Consider the following 15066-nt stretch of genomic DNA (forward strand, 5'->3'; position numbering starts at 1 on the left):
TATATATTGCAATTTTATTTCATTCGCTCAAACAAAACGTTAGCATGTAAGAAATTTAAAATGACACAATATGATAAAAATAGCAGAGAATGAACTGAGAAACTAAAAAGAAGGTAAACCTAAATGCATGAAAAGTCAACATTCATTAGTGAACAGCTTCAGTCTTTGATTGACACTTGGTAACTTTAAAACAACAAACTGGAAATCATTATGACTGTCTGAAGAGATTTCAGCACCAGCACTAAGGGTTTTACATTCAGTTGGTTTGCAGTTGACTTGGTAGCCACTTGTCTATAGTGCAGGTTTATCACAGGTCAGATCACAGTGTTGAGGAAAGCGACGCCCTCCTGGCATTAGGAAGGATCCCTTAAACTGCCTTCAGCTTAAGACATCCATTGTACAAAAGCACAGAACCACCACAATATGGTTTTTAAAGAACTTAGTCACCAGTAAGCAAAATAATTGTAGCTTCTGCAGTTCATTTTCAATACTGAAATCTCTGGAAATGGTGCAACTGTCAGTAGGTCAGGAAATGTCTACAGTAATCTTTAATTCAATCTGATTTCCTGGAAATAACCAGTTCTGCAGGTTGGGATTACAGAAAGTATGTATGTAGAAGCAGCACAAAAAGACAACATCTGTTCCTTTTTCTTTTAAACAGAAATCATGTTAATTGTAGACCAAGGCACAAAACGTTTAGTGCATAAGCCAGTTCCTTGCACAATCTATAAGTTCAGCTTTAATTTTGGACCACTTATAGCCATCCATGCTATTCCACTATGTAACTCCTGAACCCTCCTAGAAACGAATCAAACGCGATTTCTGACAAGGGTAAACATCCTTACTGCTCAAAAAGTCTGTGTAAAACAAAAAGCTACATCAACAAAGATGAAAATGCCTCCTCTTGTTTTGAGAAAAACAGTACTTGACAAGCTTACTATGGATTTTTTCTTTTTAATGCCTTCAATAAATGCATGCAGAAAGGTGATGTCATTTCTTCTCTTTTTATTAAAAAAAATTAATAAATGGAGTTAGGAAGTTACTTCCACTGTCGTCTTCCCTTAGAATCTGAACCTATAAGATCAGAAAACATTTGAATGGGAAAAAGATTTCCTATTGAAGCCTTTCTGAAGCTGTTAAGTGCTGTTTTGCTTTGGTGTTCAGCACTCCAGACAGTCTGCTATTGAAATCATCTATGCCACGAATGGAGCTGCCTGTACTTGTCAGCAAATCTCTCCACGAGTTGTAGGTAAACTTTTCCTCTGGATCAGCAGAGATTCCAAAGCAAACACGGCTTAGAAAAATGGACATTGCAAAGGAAAAGGGAAGATTTTGATCCATATTCTTTGTCCAAAGCACTATTTGTTGAATTTCTATTCCACTGAACTTTATCACATTAAAAGACAAAATTAAAACAAATAAAATTACACGCGTAAGATTGAAAACCATGGGAAAGAGAGAGGTATCACCTCCCCTAAAAAGATTTCTGAAGTTGTTGAGCAAAACCAATAGAATATCATTGCTATTTTTCAGGGTTTGTCTCATGTGGGGCTGTGGGGGTTTTTTGTTGATTTTGAGTTCTTTTGGAAAGGAGGGTGGCAGATAAATTAGGAGGAGAAGGGGCCATTTACTGTGACCTGATCGTTCTCAGGTAACTACTGCTGTTCTGTTTCATTAAACAACCAAAAAAAAAGGAGTCTCAGAAAAGAGTGAAGCAGAGGGTCATGGTGAAAAGGTGAAGGACAACGCACTTACACAGGGGCATCCTCAGCAAGTCAGATGCCTACAACATTTTTTCTCTCACCGAGAAACGAGTTTGGTTCACCCGGGAGTTTCAGAACCATTACTAGAAGTTATTACTGAATTTCAAATAGAAAACTGAAAAAAGATACAAAAGGATCAAGTACCTGGTTCCATTAACATGGTTACTGATAAAAGTCATGTTTTCCTCATTATTACACATGCATGTAAGATGAAGAAAAAGTGTAGAAAGTAATAAAAATGTGTCACCTTCCCCCTCCCTCTTCCCACATCTTCCTGGGCATAAATTAAGCCTTACAAATGAAAAGGCTACTCTGTGACATGCAATTTTTCTTTTAATTAAAAAGCTGGCTGTGTTGTGTTACATTACAAAATGTCCACATGCATAAATCTAAAAAAAGCCCCAAAATCTACTGTAAATCTACAACATACTAATGATTTACATTTGACTGTTGATTTGCTTTATGTCGAAGTCTTAGATTTGGTAAAGCATCGTAACAATGTAGGAAGGCATCTACATCTTTAAACTCTGGACTGTATTTGCTTTTTTTTTTTTTTAATTTTCCTAGAAAATTGCATGAAGGCTAACTAGAGAGGCTTCCTATCATAAAATTCCAAAAACTTGATATGTCATCACCGTCTAGGTCACCCTTACTTACAAATATTGCCCTTTAAAAGCACGTGTCTCTAATTGTTCCTTGTCTCGTGAACCGAACTTCTACACATCTGATCTTTTAAATTACTCATGGAAATATCAGATATGATAGGAAGACAAACCTGAGATACATTTGAAGTACAACAGTATAACTTGCTAACTCCTTCATTAATAAAGAAAACCTCTCTGAAAAGCCTTCCCAAGCTTTTCCCTGTGTTTTTTTTTTTTTTGTCTCAACAACAAATTCTGAAACATGTGCAATTTTATCTTGACATGAGTAGACTTCAAAGCACTGTGATCTTGTCTGATAGATGTAGGAATTTCTGCATAATCATTACAGTAACTTTAAGAGTCTTTTCCACCCTGCTGTAAAGGTCAGAAAAAAGCTGCAAACTAGGAGGGGAATAGCATTATCACCAGAGTGATGTGTCTGAAGCTTTTCAGAATAAGTTGTTTCTCCCTCCTTCCAAGTGTCTGTCTGTCTGTCTCCGTTTTCTTCTAACAGCTCACAAAACGTAGTCAGTTTTATATCAAGTTAAAGAGTCACATCGGCTTAGTACGAGTCTTTCTATGCAGTATTGGACTTGCTGAGTTCCTGCCTGATAGCTGCAGAGAGACAGAGACAGAGTTAGCAAATCAAATAAAGTATTCTTTACTGGGCAGGAAGCTGGAACACACAACTGACCCCCCAGAGCAGGCTCACCCTGCTCTCACAACATGAAGAGCCAACACCTAAGGCAGCCCCACGTGGCTTCAGACAAGCAGCATTATCAGCTAGGCACTGCATTTTTTCTTCCTGTAAAATTTATGTTCAAATCTTAATTTTTAGTTCCCACCTCCAGCAAGGCTGGAATTGGAATTGGAATTTCCACCATTGGAATTTTCAAGGAGCATAAGTGTGGGCTCATTTAATTAATTTTTTTTAAATTTAAGAGCAGCCTCAGGGCCCTGTTTGCACTCTATAGGTCTAAAAGGCCATGGTACAACACAGCACAAACAAAATATAAGGAAAAGCACTACATTCTCCTTAGCCCCAAACCAGCCAGTTCTTTCTACAACATCAGTTGATGACATGCAATATTTTATCAGCAGTGGTATTAGGTTAATATGACATTTTTCCTCCCCACACTTTGTTTTGGTACATTCCACAAAGCCAAACCTTTAGGATTATGTTTTCTCAATGATTTCCCTTAAGTACAGAATATTAGATAGGAAAATAGCTTCTGTTAAAATAAAAATGAAAACTGTGAGACTTCTTTTCTTTGACTTTTATGTTACAGATCCAAGAGGTAACTGAAAGCTGGAAGCACATTTCTCTTCTGAATATTACTAGTTTTGAAATACATACCTCAGCAGCTCTGGATTATTTAAAAAAAACCCACCTACCACCACATGATACTAAGGATAACTTCAAATCACTCAAATACACCATAACTTCAACCACTCTTAAAAGACACATTGGTGTCAATGTTCTACTAAAACAAAACCCCCAAGAGAGAAATCCCTAAAGCACATCAGTTGGAACAGGTCTGGCACCAGTGGTTTGCCACTAGACAAAGAACAAAGCTACTTTTACCAATAAATCACTCTCAGTCTACCAATACATTGTATTTACATTTTAAAGCACCTGCAGCTACTCTAAAACTAAGCAGCAGCAGTGAACAGAGCAATACTTACCATCAATTAGTTCTTCCTTTAATTTTGTTAACTCCTTCCTCATTTCATCTAAAATGTCCTAAAAGGTGTCAGAGCATAAATAACAGATTAGCAAACAGATTCGTTTTGCCACCTGAAAATTTCTGTGGAGAGAAATCCAGAATTCTTTCCCACTACAATCCTTCCCATTAATCCTTAACCCTTCTGAGAAGCATAACCCACCCCTCAGCTTCCAAGTTAATCCTCAAAACCTAAGGCATCCCTAGAACATTACTAATACAGTTATAATGCAGAAAAAACAGTCCCTAGAAGTGCCACAAATTGATTCCTGCAGAATTTATGAGGAGAAGGGATAAGAATGAGAAAGCTTTGCTACAGGTGAAATGGGATGTGGAATGCAAAGAAAGGAGCTCACTCAACACCACAAGCCAAGGAAGTATTCCAAGGGGAAAAAACCAAAATTTAATCAAGGTATCAAGGTCCCAGTCCCAGTGGAATGTGATGGAATGAAGACAGAGTGAAGTGCTGTCCCTGCTTGCTGTTTTTTTCCATCTTTTCCTCCAAGCTTCTCCAGAATCACTCACCAGGCCAGAAGCCACTCTAGAACTATCTGTTGAGCCAGGACCCAATCCAGAATCAACCAGAACTGATCCATAACCCAATCCAAAGCCAACCACTAGGTGGGGACATGGTCTAGGAGCAACTAAAAGTTGCCACCCAAGTAAAAGTGGCTCTAGAATTGCCCACCAAGCTTCAGCCTGCATCAGAATCTCCCTCCCCACTTGGGGATGGAGCTATTGATCCAAACGCCACTTGGAGATCCTTCACCTCCAACTCCACAACTCCCACAGGATTCCTCTCCTCTTGAACTGGAGAGCTGCACAAAAGACAGCATCCCTGGATGCTCTTCCCCAGCGAACTCCTGTCCACAGGTGCTCACATCTGATATTAAAATTTCTTCTGCTAGAGCTGCCCCAAGTTACTTGTTTGGATACCGAGAAGAGAAGAAAAGGTTTTCCAGGCAAACTGATTTCCCAGTTCCATCTACAGTGTCAGCACCATCCTGTGTGTGCTGCCTAATGCAAAAGCAGGAACTTTGTGAGAAACTAATGGGGCTGTCTAAGCTTTCATCCTATAGCTGCAGCTCCTAAGAATACTGACACATGCCTGGGCAAAAATAAAGACTAGTAATTGCTAAATCATTAACCTTGCAACTGGCTAACAAACCAGTTAAAAATTGGTGTTGGACAGCTGCAAGTCCTTATATCCAACTTCCATAGCAATCTTTTTTAAAGCATTATCCACATACCTGCTTCAATCTGTCATAATCTAGTCCTTCTGACTGTACTCCATTGGCACTGGGCTGTCCTGTTGATGTAGATTTTGGTCTGCAGCACAAAAACACATTCATGAATTACTGGTTGCTCATTATTACAGGATACATAGAACTCCCCCATCAAATTTGCTGACATTTGTCTGACAAAAACATAGTAAAAAATCAGAATGGAAAACAAAAAATGTTGGGAGTGGGAGGATGGGAAAAATCAAGCAGACCCAAAATACCACACAGAATAGAAAGCAACACCCAAGAATGTTTTCCACACGCTGGAAATATTAATTACCATAAGAGTTATTAGTTCAAAAGAAGAACTTTCATAGCAGCAGACAGATTTCACTGTGGTTTCTGATTTCTTCATAATGGGCATGAAAAGCTGAATGTCTTCAAATGTCAAGTACTTTCCTTTTTAAACTCCTTGCTCATTCAAAAGAGGGTCTCCCAAGGAAGCACTCCCACTAACTAATAACTGCATGTTGATGCTGACTGTATGAATGCTGAGCAATCACCCTGGGGGATTTTCAAAGGTTGACAGACCCAAGCAATGTTATCCAACCTCAATTATCCCATCAGTTGCTTTCTAGAGCTACTGAAAGCAAACACTGTAACAGCAGCAAGATTTATCAGAGGATACTTGAGAGGTAGTTCTAATGTTTTGGACTAGGTCATGTTTGATATTTGCTTATGAAATACTCTCTTAGACATCAAAAACTTGCTTACCCAGATGACCTTGCATTTTTAACAGAGATTCCAAAAGAAGGGGGTTTCCTGCCTTTCCACTTCTCTTTCCTGATCCCCTCTTTCATTCAAGGGGTAATTCAGACTCATGGGCTTACTAGAGCTGTGAGCAGAGACAGAGCCTGGATGTCCACAGCAGGAATACCAAAAGAGTTCTCCCAAGAGCGAGGAATGTTCTGCTGTTCTTAAATACATTTTACATCTTGGCTAGCATTCTCCCTCCCTTACCTGTAAAACTTCAAGCCAAAAAGAAGCTGTTGATAAAATTCCTGACAATTCATCTCAAGGGGTTTCCTTGATGTTTAGAATTATCACAGTATGCTAATTTTAAGGAAGGGCAGAGTTTAAAGTAGACTAAGCTGGGTCCTATTTCATTGCCCTTGTATGTGGCATCTCTGGACAAAGTAGCCTGGCCCACTCAGTGGGCCCTTCAGTGTGTCCCTTCAAAATTCCTACATAGGAAAAATTCATTTAGCACTGCATTTTTCTGCATTTGTTACATGAGTGTACAGACTGATTTACTGCAACAAAGGTGGACAGGAATGAAAAAAAGACTTTATTTCTTTCTTTTACAAAATCACACCTTGAGCTTTCATGAATCTTCCCTTACAAGACAGGAGTTTATCCCATAAGGAAATTATCCTATTCTGCTGGTTTTGTTCAGTAAGAGCTGAATGAACCTCACACTAGATTGTCTTCTTGTCTTTTACAACCTGACAGGACTGTGTTCTGACTTGCTAACTGAAGAAGAACAAAGTGTGTCTCTAACAGAAAAGGGTGCACACATCAACATTCTAGTTTGATACTTCTTCCCTTGGGATCACAAACCTCAACTGTCACAGCTGTAAAGGGTTAAGTCCACAACAGTTTAAATGTAAGTTCCCAGACAGAAATTGCTAATTACTATTCTTGAAACACACCAAAATTAAACACACAATCCACCGAGGAAGACAGAAGATGAAATATTGAATAACGTGATAGTGAAAGAAGCTGGAAAATAGAATTCACCTTGCAACCACCAGAGAACCTACTGTGTGCACTAATGCTATGAAGGCAAACCACAGTTTAGGATCCTTTACAGAACTCTTTACATGTTACAGTGCTTAGTTCAGTATGGAAGAATTCCTTGCTCAAAAACATCCATCAGCTGAGATCTTTGGCCATCACTGTTTCATCTGGTACCTGGTATTTCAAGAGTTGCTGCAGTTTGCACCTGAAATTGCGAGCCTTGATCATATATAGTTTCTGATAGTTTCCACTGACCATAGCTCTGTTCCCATACACTATGGCATGACAGCATTTATCCAACATGACTGAAAAAAATCCTCTTAAATGCAGCTCCTGGCAATTGCTAACAGGCACCGAGTGCCTGCCTTAATGGAAGAACCCAACCAATAGTACACTTTAATATTTTTTTAATTACTTATGAGTTTAATGTATTAATAACATTACTTCAAAGAAAACCTCTACACAAACTGTTTCTTTTTCTTCATATCTTTAGAACAAAAAGTCAGTTTTACCCACCATAACTATCTACTGCTTCTGTTAAAAATCTCCACAGGAAAGCTTCTTTATGAACGCCACCCCTTAATCTTGACAATGTGCTCCCTTTTTGCTTTCCAAAATGCAAGACATTCTTATTTCAAACACTGAAATACCATAATTAGCAAAATAGATAATTTCTAATCTCAGGAAAATCTAGCTGTGTTCCTCTCCAAAGTATGTTTTTTTTTTTTTTCCTTTTTCAGCCTGAATGCAGTTGAAATTTAGGAAAACATTAGCTACTGAAATTTAGTGAATAAAAACGTCCCAGCCATTCGATCCCAACGTGGCTCAAGAGCTCTCCCGTGTGGTTCTTCATAGCATTGCCTAACAGGACAGTGAGGCAAGCCTGACAGTCCCTAACACACCTTCAATCAAGCATGCAAAGAAAAGATCTTATTCATGCCAACATGCACAATACACCACCCAAGATAAGTAGCTAAAAGGGGAACTTTTCATACAAAAAGATTAAGTAATCACCACAACGAGTGCCTTCATGAAAAGCAAAGCTGGAATTTGAGTCAGTAATTCTGAGGGGCTCTGGAAGACATTTACCTCTGGAAAGCTCTCAAAGCCTAAAGAGTTTCAATGTCAGTACTTTATGACCACTAGAGAGTGAAACTTAAATCTCCAGAAAAAATTACACATCATGTCAACTAACTTGTGAATATGTTCCAAGTAGAAACATTAATTTATGTTTAAAAATTCTTTCATCAAAAAGCAGATGTGAAAACACACCTAGAAAATGAATTCCTGTTCCTTTGTATCTAAACTTAGAGTTTTGAAAAACTGCTTATTAAAACAGTGCAAATGGTCCACTAAATCCTGGCATATTCAACAGGAATTTGTACCTTTGCAAGTGGAGACTGTCAGAAAACCAGTATCTTATATGAATTCATACCTGGTTCTTAAACCATCTCAATTTGCCTTTGACACCATTTGCTTTTAACCAGTGCAAAAGTGGGCTCAACTGGACAAACAAAAGGTGGAGGAGGAACCTGGAGGTGCATGTGGTGATTACCAACCTGTGTAGAAAAAGTCCAACCCTGAACTGGTCAAAGGGGTTATTAGGAAGTCTCAAATCCCAACAGGATGATACCTGTTTAGTGAATCATAGAACCTGTTTTCAGAAGCAAGCAGATTTTTCCATGGAGATTCCCGTCTATTAGGGGGAGAAACACTACCTTTAAAAGCTATAATAGGTCTTAATTTTGTTCAGTTTTAGCACCTTAAACACCATGGGGTTTCAGTAGATTCAGGAGTTCTTCTTGAATGTTTCAGGAAATATTAAAAGCCCACAGCTTAAGTCTTTTCTGTTTGTTCCAAGAAGAAAAGGCCTGATTTTGGACAGGACACTAACTTGCTTTAAAATACTTATAACATTCACTCTGAATAACAACAACTTCATCCTCTACCTCTGTGGAAGCTCTGAAGAGAAAATGTTGCTGACTTGCCAGTTTCTTAAGCATGCTTTGCTTAATCCCTTTAAGTGACTCACATCCTCCCTGCAGAGGTCAGGAGCAGCTCTCCAGCCCTACCAGGTGAAAGAAATTCCCTTCTGGCAGACACAGGATTAGTGTCTCAAACTGCAGCTCCCCTTAACTAAACAAAGCTAGTTTAGCAAGCTGCTTGCTGAGAGAGACTTGGCGAGTTGGCAAATGTAGACACTTAAGAAAAACACAAGGATATTCAAGAGAGATTTCCAACAGCTTCTCTTTCTATGATATTTTCCTCTTCCTAGCAGAGCAAGCCATCAACACCGACTAGAAAACTGTATCAGCAGGCCTAAAGTATGGGCTATGGCACCTTCCAGCAGGTTATGACAGCACTGGAAAAGAATATTGACGTTAAATAAACACAGAATTCTTATTTTGGAAGTACTTTTAGAGTATATACCCAAGGAAGCTCACATCAAGTTAAATTCTACCCACATGTTCCACTGGATGAATGAAGACAAAAGCCTGATGGAGAGAGTGCCCCAATATATCTAAGAGAAATCTCAAAAATTCTCTGTACTCCTCTAGGTCAGAAAATATTTCTAAACAGACCTCAGCAACCTCTGAATTTCACCAGCTGGAAAAAGATCAGAGAAACTGGAAGCATGAAACAGTTTACAAAAACCTACTGCTGTAGGGGCAGGTAGAATCAAGACTTCAGAACATTCCAGACTCCCCAAAAGAGTCACATATTGAGAGTTGCCCTACTTATAAATCCCTTTACCCTATGGATAAGCAATTTGAACAAAGTATCTACAGCCAAAGGGCTGGGTCAGCAACTGTCTTCCACTGTATTAACTCTAAAATGCTCTTTAGGATGCCTTACACCAATTATTTCTGTGACAAGTTCCCCTCAACACCACATTTTGAAGCAGATCAAGGTATCAGCACCAGAGACCTTGGTCAAAGCAGGTCAGACCTACTGGGGAGGAGGGGGAAGAGGGCAGGGCAAAGCCAGGGCCAAAGGTGATGCACTATTTTGTTACACTGACAGTGCAGCAGAGAGAATGTCACCACCAATGGCACCTGCTTCCTGACAAAAAAAAAAAAAAAAGCAAGCAACCAGAACCAAGGCTGCAGACACCTGAAACTCCTGGATTTATTCTAAAAGAGACAAAGATACTCAGAGTGTTTAGTGTTGCATTTTGGAACTGAAGACCTCAAGGGCAACTTCAACTACCAGTGAGGCCTCTCAGAGAACAACTGTTTTTAATACTTTGATCACCCAATCTTCTACAGCTGTTTCCAACAGCCAAATTTTAACAGGCATTCAGGTAATTTTAAACACAGCATTCCCAAGTCAAACACGTTCTTTTGTTTTCTCTCAAGAAATTCAGGTAACTTCCTCAGATTATCAGGGGTCAGAACCCTTTAACCTCTATGTACACAATACACAGGAACTCTAAATGAACCACAAGCCTTTTGCTTAAAGTAAATGACAAATATATCTCCAAAAAATTGCTAAAGCAGCCATTTCACTTACTGAAAATGCCTACCAAAACACTCCCTGCCTACCAAAGTTCCAGCTGACAAGTTACCCAAGACTGGTTGATGCATTGAGGGATGTAAAACATTTCTACACTTCTTTAGGATGGACTTTCTTAGATTGGTATAAGAGCTACTGAAAATTGTCACAGAATCAGAACTTACCAAGATGGCTTAAATATCCACAAAGGCATTCTGTGAGTAGCAGAGAAATAGAAAGAACACCAATTCTCTAAACTTACTACTGAATATGTGAACTGCAGCACTGACTTTGGTTTCACCTTATAGGAAATTTCACACTTCAGATAAAGAGCTAAAGACTGCTGTAGGCAAATACACACCTTATTAATTCAGGTTACACACCAGCAATTGTTAAAAGAAACTTTTTTGGGTACAACTTTTGTTTTTACTGTCAAAAATTTCTCTTATTAGCATTCTCCAAAAGTAACTCTTTATTCCTACTTAAACCGCTAAAAGCAGTTTCACAGCAGCAATTTTAAACCCATAAAGATGACCTTTACTATTCTAGTCCGGTATCTTCAGCAGCATGTGCAACAAGAACAAATGTAAGGAAAAGACAGCTGGTACAAAAGGCGAGTACCTGGAAATAACAGGTGACTTGCTTCCATTCACTGTATTTGTCCTTTCCCAAGGCTTTCTTGTTAGTTCTGGAAAACAGAATGAGGAGATTAAAAACTGTCTTTTTCTATCCACTGTGTAATTTGTGTGAGGAAAGTTCAAGCACCTGGCAACTCAAGTCAGCTGCTTGGTGTTTTGCACTTTTTACTCCATTGCTTTAGCTGTTTCACATTAAGCTACCTCCTGTATTCATCTGTGAATGCATCAAGTGAGAGCATCTTAAAGTCTCATTGCTCTTCCAGACACTGTAAATGCCATTTGATTCTTAATCCAGCTGGCAGAAGGTCTGCCTATACCTTATAGGCATTGGATTTATTGATAAGTTTTTATAGGTACTGGATTGCTTCAGTTGTGAAACATGGAATTCTGTAACCAGTCAGCTGCAAATACTTGAGGAATAGGCTTCTAAGCTAAAGGAGTTTTCCTAAACTCTTAGTGATAGAAAATTAATTCAGTGCCAATTTCAGTGACATGCCAGCAGATACAACCTGACACAACCAGAATATCTTCCAGCAATGAGAAAGAAGAAGGTTCATTCCTTACAATCTGCACAAGTTAAAACAGCCTTGTGGATTGTTATTACTTGCTATCATTACTTACTCTGGACTTCAGTGTGCCAGAGATCTTACCAGTCTTCACTTCAGATTTGGAGTTTATTTGGTCTGCTCCCTTTCTTTCATATTGCTTAGCTCTGCTAAACTAGGTAAGCAGAGAGGCAGAAAGGCCCTTTCAGAGTCTCTTATTGACCAGAAAATTCCCTGGGATGCAGCTGGATACTGAGAATATCTAAATTGCAGAAGTCTGCCAGCACAGTCTGTAACCCAGCCAAGTGCAGGCTACTTATGCTAGTAATAAGCTTTAAACTTAATTTTATACACCAGTCTTCAGGACTTGTCCTGCCATAGGAGTTATTTTAGCAGGATTTTAGCTATATCTGCAAAACTGAGAAACTTCTGCTATGGCTGCAGATTGCTCAAGGATGCCAAGCATTCCTCTTAAAACACTTTAAAGACCTGTTCCAGTGATGAGGCTCTGCATTATCAGAGCATCGCACAGCAAGAAACAAAGAAAATTTCTCAACTGGAAGGGAATGGTCAAATTCTGAATGCATTTGACATTTTTAACAGAATAGGTGAGGCTTCTTATCATCACCAATTAAAGGAACCACTTCCACTGGTTTTAATTACCTTCTTTTTGGGCCTATATTGTCAGAAGTGTTACAAAAGCAGTCATTTTCCCAAGGCTAATGTCCTTTCTGTTTAACAGAGTGAACCAGACTCTCTTAAAAGAAGAGGGAAAAAAGGTGTGTGTGTGAAAACCTTGATTTGTGTGATGTCATTTGTTTCCTTGCAAACTTTCCTAGTTGCATAGTTTCCTTCAACTAGGAACTGTCTAGTTCCTAGTTGAAGGAACTAGACAGACACTCTAGATGAGTGCCTGTATCTCAGTAGTACTGAGATACAGTTATTTCCATCTGGACATACAACTCCTAGCACTCCTTTTTATTCCCCAGCCAGGTGTCACCTAGGTTTTGTTCACAATACAGCAGTGGTTATCAATATTAAGGCCTGCACATCATCAAGTGGTTGAATCATCTAGAGGAGAAATGTACACATGGGCAAGCAATCAGCAGAGGAAACTGGAGCAGACTGAATGCTGGTGTATTCATGATCCAGTTACTTCCTTTCTGCTTCCACTGCCTTTGGGGATGACAGACTGCAGGGTTATATGGCACAGCCTCCCTCTTTTGCAGGTATGTACTGAGATGTGGCCAGGGAAACCAAGGATGCAACAAGGCACTACTAAAGGACAGGAAAAGAAACTCTTGAGTGTCTCTTGAGAGACAATAATTTACAGTATGAATACATATGCATGCTGGCAATACCTCTTGGCCGACTGCAGAATGTGTAAGTTTCCCTTACTCACTGCAGCAGAGGTGGTGGCTATGCAGCTCCAAACAATGCCTCTTCAGCAGAGGGATCATGGACAAAGAATTTCAACGCTCTGCATTTATATTCTTTATTCACTTATGTTCTATTTATCCATCATCTTCTGAACCAGGATCCATTCTATAGCAAAACCCCAGGCTGTAATCATGGGAGAAGAGGCAGGCTCCAAAATTCAGCAGAGCTGACCAAGATTTGTCACTAGATTTTAGCATTACAGAGTCCCAGAGTTCACTAACCTGAGCTACTTACCAGGTGTGCTTGTTGAAGAAACCTTGGAAGATGAAGACTCTGATTCTTCCTGATTAAAAGGGAGAAGAGATGGAATAGGGAGAGAGGAGGGACGGAGAAAAACAATCTTTATCATCTGTTAGATTCATAAGAGTCAATCTCAACTGTTTAAATATTTAAGGTTTTATATATATATATATATATATATATATAAAATTGTTCTGCTCAAGTGTATACAGAAAATGGGCAAGCACTTCACAGAGCAGTGGTTGTATGTGTGTATATTTATACAGTAAAGTATAAATAATCTCTTGTACACCACTGGAATCTTTCTGATAATCCTTGTATTGAGTAATGTGAATTAGATAAAATTTCTCAACTCACAGCTTTATCTTCTTTCTGCTCTGGTTCTGTTGATCCCTTTTCAGCAATTCTTCTCCTGTAAGCAGAGACAAAAGTTACCAAGCTCATCATGGCTTTAAGATGGAAGAATGTTGTTTACTGCAATTAAAGACTTACACAGCCTCATGAAAATTAGTGTTTCAAGAAGTACTTTCAAAACACCTTCAAAGGCAAAGCCCTCCTGCCAAAGCAACTGTGCAATTTGAAGTCTGTATGCTCTCCCCTACTGCTGCACAAAGGCTTACACAGAAGTACTGGATTACACTCAAATAAAAATGGCTATTCATGAAACATGATCAGCTTCCCAAAGCAACCATGAGCTGCTGTCTATCTGATCCTCAGCCAGCTGCAAGCAGGCACCCCAAATCCCACCTGTGTGATGACTAAGCAGCTGGAGCAGAGCAGGAACAGCTCCTCACCTCCTGGCCAGCAGGGCGCTCATTTCTTCCATCAACCCACTGCCTCCCAAGGGAAGGGGTCCATTTCCACGGCCACCGTCTGTTTTGGATGAAGCAGAGCCTCCTCCTCCTCCACTCGAACTGGAGGAGTCTTCACCCTTCAGAGCACACAAAAAGACAGCAGATGTGCCAACAGAATGAGAGCTGACTTCATGAAACCAGCAAAGTTCACGAGCAAGAAAGACACAACTGTGTAAAGAATGGCATGGGCTGGCAGCACATCCCAAAATGCTTTTTTCTTAATGAATTAAGCCTACCCCAAATGTCTCGATACTGCTGTTAACCTTGAACAGAGGTTAGAAGTGGAGACAGGAATTGGAAAAAGAAACCAGGGTTATATTTACCCGTGAGACTTTCCTAAGTTTGGCTCCAGCAAGTGCAGCTGCTAGTCCAGTTAGAGGGCGATTATCTTCGGACACGAATCCCGCTGAAAATCCAGAGGCTGGGAGGGGGGGAGCAGGAGGTGGCAGGGGAACGGAAGGGACTTGGCTGGGCAGTGGAGGAGGTGGCGGCGGTGGTGGCGGCGGCCCAGAAGGTGGGAGTGGAGGAGGTGGTGGAGGGCCAGGAGGAGGTTGGGCTGTTACTGAAGACTGAGATGGGCCAGGGGGCAGGGGAGGTGGAGGAGGAGGTGCAGGTGGTCCTTGGACAACACCTAGGGTCAGAGAGAAAACAAACAGACGACATTAAGGATTTAGAAAACAAAGGTCTTACTTCCATTGAA

The 15066-nt window shown here is 39.8% G+C and overlaps 1 protein-coding gene across 8 annotated transcripts in view; it reads right to left on the bottom strand.

The window, feature by feature from the left end:
* The window catches only part of ENAH (ENAH actin regulator), a 90156-nt gene continuing 75090 nt past the window's right edge, over nt 1–15066 (bottom strand). For 5 of the 8 annotated variants that reach the window (XM_068185913.1, XM_068185918.1, XM_068185916.1 and 2 more), the window contains 9 exons: nt 14690–14997; nt 14307–14443; nt 13870–13924; nt 13507–13555; nt 11271–11337; nt 8788–8850; nt 5382–5460; nt 4094–4151; nt 1–3022 (listed from right to left, as the gene is read on the bottom strand). In XM_068185913.1, the coding sequence (XP_068042014.1) occupies nt 2985–3022; nt 4094–4151; nt 5382–5460; nt 8788–8850; nt 11271–11337; nt 13507–13555; nt 13870–13924; nt 14307–14443; nt 14690–14997 (854 nt within the window). In that variant the 3' untranslated portion in view covers nt 1–2984. The remainder of the gene's footprint in view (nt 3023–4093; nt 4152–5381; nt 5461–8787; nt 8851–11270; nt 11338–13506; nt 13556–13869; nt 13925–14306; nt 14444–14689; nt 14998–15066) is intronic. The other 3 variants (XM_068185919.1, XM_068185917.1, XM_068185914.1) reach the window with 1 other exon arrangement.

This window comes from Anomalospiza imberbis, chromosome 3, assembly GCF_031753505.1.
Source record: "Anomalospiza imberbis isolate Cuckoo-Finch-1a 21T00152 chromosome 3, ASM3175350v1, whole genome shotgun sequence".
NCBI classification, from domain to species: domain Eukaryota; kingdom Metazoa; phylum Chordata; class Aves; order Passeriformes; family Viduidae; genus Anomalospiza; species Anomalospiza imberbis.